The sequence below is a fragment of the Muntiacus reevesi genome, chromosome 3, assembly GCF_963930625.1.
Source record: "Muntiacus reevesi chromosome 3, mMunRee1.1, whole genome shotgun sequence".
Lineage (NCBI taxonomy): Eukaryota > Metazoa > Chordata > Mammalia > Artiodactyla > Cervidae > Muntiacus > Muntiacus reevesi.
Genome location: NC_089251.1, coordinates 53,669,161 through 53,679,650, shown reverse-complemented (window position 1 = coordinate 53,679,650; position 10,490 = coordinate 53,669,161). Strand labels below are relative to the sequence as shown.

At 37.1% G+C, this 10,490-nt stretch overlaps 1 protein-coding gene across 1 annotated transcript in view; it reads right to left on the bottom strand.

Annotated features, from left to right (window-relative positions):
* Positions 1-10,490, bottom strand: part of DNAH6 (dynein axonemal heavy chain 6) — a 266,242-nt gene that overhangs the window by 152,665 nt on the left and 103,087 nt on the right. The window contains exons 30-33 of the mRNA XM_065927280.1: positions 10,334-10,471; positions 8,951-9,118; positions 4,972-5,120; positions 3,982-4,089 (exon numbers count right to left, since the gene is read on the bottom strand). Of these exons, the coding sequence (XP_065783352.1) occupies positions 3,982-4,089; positions 4,972-5,120; positions 8,951-9,118; positions 10,334-10,471 (563 nt within the window). The remainder of the gene's footprint in view (positions 1-3,981; positions 4,090-4,971; positions 5,121-8,950; positions 9,119-10,333; positions 10,472-10,490) is intronic.

Genomic DNA, 10,490 nt, shown 5'->3' with positions numbered 1-10,490 from the left:
GATTAAGTTGCATTTATTTCAGGGGTGCAAGAATGGTTCAATATTTGCAATTCAATAAACATGATATACCACATTAACAAAAGGAAAAATAAAAATCACATGATCATCTCAGCAGTCACAGAAAAAGCAGTTAACAAAATATAAAATCCATTCATGATAAAAATTTTCAAGAAACTTCACATATAATTCAACATAATGAATGCCACTTATGACAAACCCAAAGCTAACATTATATCCAGTGACAAAAAGCTGAAAACTTTTCCTTTAAAATCAGACCAAGATAAGTATGCCCACTCCTGTCACTTCTATTCTACATAGTATTGGACACCCTTGTCACAGCAATCAGATATGGAAAAGAAATAAAAGGAACCCAGATTAGAAAGGAAGAAGTAAAACCGCCACTTTTTGCAGATGACATCATATTATACATAGAAAATCCTAAAGATGTCACAAAAAATTGCTAGAACTCATCAACGAATTTGGTCAGGTTGCAGGATACAAAATTAACATACAGAAACATGTTGCATTTCTATACACTAACAACAACCTATCAGAAATAGAATTATGAAAACAGTCTCATTTACATTTACATGAAAAAGCATAAAATATCTAGGGACAAACTTGCCTACCAAGGTAAAAGACCTATACTCAGAAAACTATAAGAAACAGAGGAAAGAAACTGAAGAAGACACAAACAGATGGAAAGATACACCGTGTTCATGAATTGGAAGCATCAATATTGTCAAAATGATCATCTACCCTATAGATTCAGCGCAATCTCTCTCAGAATACCAATGGCAATTTTTCACAGAAATAGAACAAGTAGTTTTAAAATTTGTATGGAAATATAAAAGACTCCAAATAGCCAAAAATAATCTTGATAAAGAAGAAAAAAGCTGGAGTTATCACACTCCTTGACTTCCAACTATGCTAAAAAATGATAGTAATCAAAACAGTATGGTACTGGCCCAAAAACAAACTCATAGATCAGTGAAACAGAATAGAGAGCTCAAAAATAAACCCATGCACTTATGGTCAGTTAACCTATGACAAAGGAGGCAAGAATATATAAGGGAGAAAAGATAGTCTCTTCAATAAGTGGTGCAGGGAAAACTGGGCAGTTGCATGTAAAACAATAAAATTAGAACATTTTCTCACACCATATAAAAATGAACTAAAAACAGATTAAAGACATAAATGTAAGACTAGAAACCATTAAACTCTGAGAAGAAAACACAGGCAGAATACTCTGTGACACAAATTGTAGCAACATTTTTTTGGAATTGGTCTCCCAGTGCAAAGGAAACAAAAGCAAAATTAAACAAATGGGACCTACTTAAATTTAAAAGTTTTTCACAGCAAAGGAAACCACTGACAAAATGAAAGGACAACCTACTGAATGAGAGAATATTTGCAAATGATGAGGGGTTAATATTCAAAATATATAGATGACTCATACAACTCAATATCAAAAACAAACAAACCCAATTAAAAAGTGGACATTAGACTGAAGAGACATTTTTCCAAAAAAGACATACAGATGACCAACAGCCTCATGAAAAGATGCTCAACATCACTAATTATCAGAGAATGAAAATCTAAGCCACAATGAGATATCACCTCACACCTGTCAGAATGTCTATCAATGAAAAGACCACAAATAACAAATGTTGGTGAGGATATGGAGGAAAGGGAACCTTGTAAACTTTTGGTGGGAATGTAAACTGGTGCAGCCACTATGGAAAATAGTATGGAGGGTCCTTAAAAACTAAAAATAACTACCATGTTATCCAGTAATTCCACTCTTGGATATATATTTGAAGAAAATGAAAACACTAATTTGAAAAGACATATGAAGCCTAATATTTATAGCAGCATTATCAAGAATTATTACAATAACCAAGGTATGGAAGCAACCAAAGAGTCGACCAACAGACAGATGGATAAAGAATGTATGTATGGTATGTATGTTGGAATATTATTCAGCCATAAAAAATGAAATTTTGCCATTTGAAAAAATATGGGTGAACCTGGAGGGTATTATGCTTAGTGAAATAAGTTAGACAAAGAAATACAAATAATCTGTTATTACTTATATGTGGAATCTAAAAAATAAAACAAACTAGTGAATATAACAAAAGAAATAAACTCACAGATATAGAGAACAAACTAGTAGTTACCAGTGGTGAGAGGGAAGTGGGAGGGGCAAGATAGGGGTAGTGGATGAAGAAGTATAAACTGTTATGTATAAAATAAAGAAGCTAAAGAATATATTTTTCAGCACACAGAGTATAGCCAACATTTTATAATAACTTCAAATGAAGTATAATCTATAAATATTCAATCACTATGCTATACACCTGAAATTAATACAATATTGTAAATCAATTATACTTCAATAAAAAAGAGCAAGGGAAAAATACAAAAAGAAAATATAAGAAGTGAATTTATAGTACTGTGTTAAGAAAGTCTATCTCAAAAAGATAAAAATTCTATAACTTTAAACAGTTGATAAAGTGAAAAAATAAAAACACACAAGGAAAAATCAAACTTCTGTGAGGTAAGAGGTTTTAAACGTAACTTAGAGTGAATTATATACTTAGAGAAATATTTCCAATGTTTTACCAGATAAAGTTCATGATTTCTCACAAATTGCTAAGTAAAAGAGTACAATAGAATAATGTTCTAAGAATAATGAATATAAATGACTGAAGAACAGAAAAAATGATGCTCAGTGGTACTAAGAAAATAATGTATATAAAATAGGCTACTATTTTGGTATCTCTCTCTAAAACATATAAAAGAAAGGCATATTTTCATAAATCTGTATCTATAAATGTAAAATGCCTTTGGAGGATGTACTGATAGGATCTATCTAAATTTAAAATGTCCATACCCCATGATCTCAGGAATGTACTTCCTAGAATCTCACTTATAGCAATATCATAAGTGTGCAATCATTAATATATAGGAATTTTCATCATTGTGTTCTGCCAAAAGTGCAAAGACACATATTCTGGCAATCAGGGGATCTGATGGTGGACAAGGCAAAGAGGATCCCCAGTAAGGTTGTAAATAGACATCCCAGGATGACAGATGTGTATGACTGAAGGTCGTTTTTGTTTTTAGGAGATTGATACTCTGGCAGAATTTTGAAATGAATTAGTGATAGAGGTATAGAAAAGTTGGTGAAGGAATAAAAAACAAAAATTAAATAATAAATGCAGGAAAAATAAGAAGCAAGGTACTTTAATAACAAGGGAAAGATGGCTCAGCTTTGGTTAATATTTATATCTCTAAAATAAATTACGGAAATCCTGTATATTTAGCTCCGGTTATATTGTCACATGACTACACATAGAGGATAGGTTGGTGAGGAGAGAAGTGTGTCCATATCTTCATCTCTCTGTTAGTAACAATAACATCTAAAACTGAAAAGTCATGAAATGACACAAATATGGTACCAAAAGATATGGATAGAAATAGGAAAATGAAGGGATGAATAGATGAATTAAAAAGTTACTGTCTTTAGGAAGTGGGAGTTGGTAAAGGGCAGGAAACTGTTGTTTTCCCTGAGAGTAACTTAAAACAGCATTTCATTTTTAAAACCACATACATATATGACTGGAATAAACATAAAACTCAGTAATGAAGCTAGAAATAGAAATAGATAAAAGCAATCACATTTGTGTTGAGACCCCAATCTACTTCTTTTGAGTGTGGAACTTCTCTTAGGTCAGGAATTTGTAACCAAATGCTACTTTGCATAGCATGCAGTTTGGTGGTCAATATGTTGAAAAAAAAAAATGATTGGATTGATGCTAAAACTTTAGTATCTTTATTTGAAACTAGCATTTTGAAAATTGCAAAAAGTATCTCTAGAAAAGATAATACCTTGCTAGAAACTGACATGTTTGAAGATAAACTATCCTTCACCTTTACACAGTAGCTATGTTTTCTCTGTAACACTTAGACATTTACCTGAATAGAATAGCATCATCTGTTAGGAATTTTGGCAAGTTAGAGTCCCGCAAAGCTCTTATCAACACCACATCTTCACTGAGGTCTGGGTTCTCTCTTTTTAAAGACCTAAATTTAAAGGAATAATTCAGATGACATTGCAAGTACATAATGTTGAACATGATTTTCTAAATCTCTAGGCTAGGGATTCTGCTTGCAGAAAGCTGTGGAGGGCACCCCACTGCCAATTCCTACTGGAAGGATGGGACAATTTTCCTGGCATGCCCAGCGTCAATCTCTAAAACAGCACATGGACAAGTTAGGCACAGGCTGCTTTGCATTGAGGAAAATGATAAGGACATTTTCTCAAGGACCTCCTATCAATCCAGACTTTATCCAACCTGAATTGATAGCTCTCTGAATACATCAGAGAAGCCTGGTAGGCTACTGTCCATGGGGTCACAAAGAGTTGGACATGACTGAGTGAACTTCACTTTCACTTTCACATCCTGGCTCATGGTGGTTAAGCCTTTAATATGCTGAAACCCATTATATTGGATGCATTCAGGTGAAAAAAAAAGCTAGCCAAAGCTTAATGGCAGCTATGTCTGTTCTCACAGGGAAGAACTGTTGTGGGATGAAGAGAAATGCCCTCTTTCACTGTGGCAGAGGGGGTGTCAAGGTAAGAATGATGACAACAGTGGCAGTTAACATTTATTAATCATGTTGCTGGGAAAGACTGAAGGCAAAAGAAGAGGACAACAGAGGATGATATGGTTAGATAGAATCACCGACTCAATGGACATGAACTTGAGCAAACTCCAGGACATAGTGGAGGACTGGGAAGACTGGTGTGCTGCAGTCCATGGGGTCACAAAGAGTTGAACATGACTTAGCCACTGAACAACAACAACATGTTGCTTTAAGAGCCATCTGTGAATTACTCATGAAATGTATGAGTAATGCATGATACAGTTTGGAACTCAACTCTTGCCCACTTTGGTTTCTTACCCAGCCATGACCAGTACAGACTTTACAGCTCTCATGCCAAAGTCATAGTGATCCTGCTGAGAGAGCTGTTCACTGCAAAGTTTATACATCTGGGTCATTTTTCTTGCTAATATCTTACTCGATTCAAATCCTTCAGAATATAGAATTACCTAGAATGGAAAAATATAATGCAATGCCTGATTATATTATACTGATAACAACACAGTAGCATAATACCAATGTATTAAAAATCTAGTTAAGATATTAGATATCTCCAAGTGGTTGTTGTTGTTGTCCAGTCACTCAGGTGTGCCCAATTCTTTGCAACCCCATGGACTGAAGCATGCCAGGCTTTCCTGTCCTTCACCATCTCCAAGAGCTTGCTCAAACTCATGTCCATTGAGTCGGTGATGCCATCCAACCATCTGGCCCTCTGTCGTCCCCTTCTCCTCCTGCCTTCAATCTTTCCCAACATCAGGGTCTTTTCCAATGAGTCAGTCTTTCACATCAAGTGGCCAAAGTATTGGAGCTTCAGCTTCAGCATCAGTCCTTCCAGTGAACATTCAGGATTTATTTCCTTTAGGACTAACTGGTTTGATCTCCTTGCAGTCCATGGGACTCTCAAGATTCTTCTCCAGCACCACAATTCAAAAACATCAGTATGGCACTCAGACTTCTTTATGGCCCAACTCTCATATCTGTACATGACTATGGAAAAACCATAGCTTTGACTATATGGACATTTGTTGGCAAAGTAATGTCTCTACTTTTTAATATGCTGTCTAGGTTTGTCATAGCTTTTCTCCCAAGGAACCAGTGTCTTTTAATTGCCTGGCTGCAGTCACCATCTGCAGTGAATCTGGAGCCCAAGGAAATAAAGTCTCTCACTGTTTCCATTGTTTCCCCATCTATTTGCCATGAAGTGATGGGACTGAATGCCATGATCTTAGTTTTTTGAATGTAGAGTTTTAAGCCAGTTTTTTTCCCCACTCTCCTCTTTCACTTTCATCAAGAGTCTCTTTAGTTCTTTTTCACTTTCTGCTGTGAGAGTGGTGTGGATATTACATAAGGATGTCTGAGAATTGATTTTGCTTTCTTTCTATAGATGAAGATGTGGTCTTGTTATGTTTGGTTTGAGGAGCTGCAGAGCCCAGTGTGGAACATTCACATCATAAAGCCTGGATGGTGTTGTGAGCCTGAGTATAAAAGCAAGACTTGAACTTCCCTGATCTGAGTCAGGGATGAGTCAGTGATGCCCTCTCTTTAGGCTCCCTGATAGTCAAGGAAAGCTATACAAAAATGTGCAGCCTCCTCCTGCCCTAGGAGGGCACCATGCCTCTGACAAGTTTGTGCGCTCTTGGTTATATAAACCATTGATGACCATGGAGGGGGGTGTGGACCCTTCTTTCAATGCATAATCTACTCGAGTCACTGCACTTGGCCTCAGAATGAGATCTGAGATGTTGCTGAGACTGCATGCTGGTGTCTGTTTTCCTCATTGCTCTATCATGACCTATTAACACAGCACTCTGGGCACTGAAGGTGATTAAAAATACTTACTGACAACAGACCCTGATTCATTTGATCTGTAACAACAATAGGAACAGCATTCAGAAGACTGGATTTTTAAATTTCTCCAATTGATTCCTGAGTAATTTAATAATAGAACAGGAGGTGTGAATATGATGTTGGACTGAGTTTCAAGCCTGTTTTTTTCCTATCAGCTTTGGACAATGAGCAAGTCATTTACTGTCCTGTCCTCAGAGGGTCTAGAGTGAAGACGCCACTGTCTTAGCTGCCCAGCACTCCATCTTACCCATAGGGGCACTGCAGGACTCATGAGATGCTGTAGGCTTTATATTAATACTATTAAAAGTTGTAATTTTTCTAATGATAGGATTTGGCATGGTCTATTCTTAGGAAGTTACTTTTACTTCATTGAGAGGAATATTCTAAATTAGCTGTTGTCAGAAATTTACTAGCCATGGGGGTAACAAGTGCTTTCTGAGAAACTCCATTCTAAAAGAGGTGGTGTCCCTCCCAGAATATTGGAAATAAAAGCAAAAATAAACAAATGGGACCTAATGATACTTAAAAGCTTTTGCACAACAAAGGAAACTATAAGTAAGGTGAAAAGACAGCCCTCAGATTGGGAGAAAATAATAGCAAATGAGGAAACAGACAAAGGATTAATCTCAAAAATATACAAGCAACTCCTGAAGCTCAATTCCAGAAAAATAAATGACCCAATCAAAAAATGGGCCAAAGAACTAAACAGACATTTCTCCAAAGAAGACATACAGATGGCTAACAAACACATGAAAAGATGCTCCACATCACTCATTATCAGAGAAATGCAAATCAAAACCACGATGAGGTACCATTACACGCCAGTCAGGATGGCTGCTATCCAAAAGTCTACAAGCGATAAATGCTGGAGAGGGTGTGGAGAAAAGGGAACCCTCTTACACTGTTGGTGGGAATGCAAACTAGTACAGCCACTATGGAAAACAGTGTGGAGATTTCTTAAAAAACTGGAAATAGAACTGCCATATGACCCAGCAATCCCACTTCTGGGCATATACACTGAGGAAACCAGATCTGAAAGAGACATGTGCACCCCAGTGTTCATCGCAGCACTGTTTATAATAGCCAGGACATGGAAGCAACCTAGATGCCCATCAGCAGATGAATGGATAAGGAAGCTGTGGTACATATACACCATGGAATATTACTCAGCTGTTAAAAAGAATTCATTTGAATCAGTTCTAATGAGATGGATGAAACTGGAGCCCATTATACAGAGTGAAGTAAGCCAGAAAGATAAAGAACATTACAGCATACTAACACATATATATGGAATTTAGAAAGATGGTAATGATAACCCTATATGCAAAACAGAAAAAGAGACACAGAAGTACAGAACAGACTTTTGAACTCTGTGGGAGAAGGTGAGGGTGGGATGTTTTGAAAGAACAGCATGTATATTATCTATGGTGAAACAGATCACCAGCCCAGGTGGGATGCATGAGTCAAGTGCTCGGGCCTGGTGGGCTGGGAAGACCTAGAGGAATCGGGTGGAGAGGGAGGTGGGAGGGGGGATCGGGATGGGGAATACGTGTAACTCTATGGATGATTCATATCAATGTATGACAAAACCCACTGAAAAAAAAAATTAAAAAAATAAATAAATAAAAGAGGTGGTGTCCCTTGTGAACATTGAGCATGAAGGGCCTTCCAGAGTCTTAAAAATATCCTATATCTTGGTCTTGGTGATTACACAGGTGAATACGTATGTAAGGATTCACTCAGTTGTACCCTTCAGATTTGTGCGCTTTACTATATGCAAATTATACCTCAGTAAAAAGTGTTAAGAAAAATACATTTAAGATTTAAATTCACTGGTTATTAGCTAGTATGAAGAAACAAACAAACAAACAAAAAACAGTTTAAATAGAAAAGTTCCTAGATAGAGAAGAAACAAATACAAACATAAATAATTAACTTATTAATGATGGCTATTTTTTCTTTTTACTCTATTGATACAAACTAGAAACAAATCATTGTCTTTCATCATTAGTGATTGGTATTGTTTCTACTCAACACCCCTTGACTCTAATTAAGAAAATAATGCAGCAAGAGAAGTGATAATAATATAGTCTTTTCAGGATAATCTAGACATTTTAATTCCTACAGACAAACTGATAAATTCCAATGAAATGGCTAATTAAGTTCATTTATTTATTTATTCCAGTTTTCAGGGCTTAAAATATTCCAGATGGCAAACTGGACTTTGGGGATATAGCAGTTACACACACACACAAACACACACACAACATTCTAAGTGGTAACAATCATATCTACACACTTAAGTGGAAACAATACTGTATAACCTTGGCCAGAGTACATTCATAATGGAAACTTTCTACCATGATAGAAATCAAATACTAAATAAAAGAAACAAGCTTAAAGTTTTGCTGCTTTATAACATGAAGCTCACCTCTGCAATCAAGGCATAATTTGGAACCATCATTGCAAAGGGTCTAAACAGGGCTTTCAAATTATCTGGCAACTCAGTTCTGCCTGCATATCCAGGATTCATTGTGATGAAGGCTGCACAAGTCATAACCAACTTTATTTCTCGTCCCTCAAACATGAATCTAGAGAGCTGTTGAAAAGAAAGAGAAGATATAAGTTAACACTTCTCCAGATATTTGTAAATTCTTTCCCATAATTACTACTCGAGTACAAAACTTGTGTGATGTGTATTCAAGCAAAAACTACTGAATCCTATTGTTGGGAATGTTTTCCTCCTGATTCTGTCCTACTCACTCTCCCTCTCTTCTGGGCTAAGTACTTCCTGCTGTCTGCCTCCTTACCCCTGCCTTGCCCCAAGTGTTTCCTCTTTCTTGGCCTGGTCATAATAAAATAAATGAATAAATAATAAACTAAAATAAAATAATTTAAAAAATTAAACAACTTGCAAGGTTGTTCTGGTTTGTACTGGCTGAATACCCGCCTGCCCTTTGGTGCCCTCATGACCATAATTTTGTAAGGTCAACAAAACAGGGTGGTGGGGGGCTTGGTCCTGCCCTTCACTGCCATCACCTTTCCAGTACAAAATCCTTCTCCAGGAACATGCTCAAAGGGGCTAAAACAGATTTTAAATACTGAAGCCACCCTAATTTCATCTGTCCCTACACTCCTTGGCTTTTACAGTCCAGTGACTTCTGGAGAGTCAAGGCCCCTTTGGGTCCCCCAGGACCCCTCTCTCATTTTTTTTTTTTTTTACCAGCAACAGGCTGAGACTGGGGCCATGAGGAAGGCAGTGGAGCCCAGAAGAGGTAGAATTAGAGAAACAGAGCAGAGAAGTCAATGTCAAAGGCAAGAACAAGAAAAATAAGAGGAAAATAAGAGGTGGAGGAGAGAAGAACAAGGGAGTACAAGCATGCATGTGTGTGTGTGTGTGTGTTGGGGGAGCAAAGAATAAGAGGGTTACATGAAGGCACAGACTGAGTCTCACCAACTCTATATCCCTAGGTCCCAGCACAGTGTCTGCCATACAGTTGTTTATTGTGTTGCCTGGATGAGCAACTAATTCACCCAGCTCAGTTCCACTGCTGCAGTACTCACCAATGACACTGGAAACATGGACTAGAGAGGCTGAAGTTAGCACTGTCCTTCCTAAAATGCAACATGATGCAAGTTCGTTATTAACTTCTTGTTCTTTAGTTGCTAAATTGTGTCTGACTCTTTTGCGACCCCATGGACTGTAGCCCACCAGGCTCTTCTGTCCATGATATTTTCCAGGCAAGAATACTACAAACTTAAGAAACATGATATCTATGGACTAGAAACATGATATCTATGCCCAGCCCCTTACCTTTGCAGCTTTGGCATTCCTGATGGTAATGAGCTGCTGAGCAATGACGGACAAAACTTCTATGTCAATCCTATTAAATTCATCAAAGCAGCACCAGGCTCCTGACTGTGCCAGACCGCTGAAGAAGCGCCCCATCATCTGAAATCAAAAGAATGCC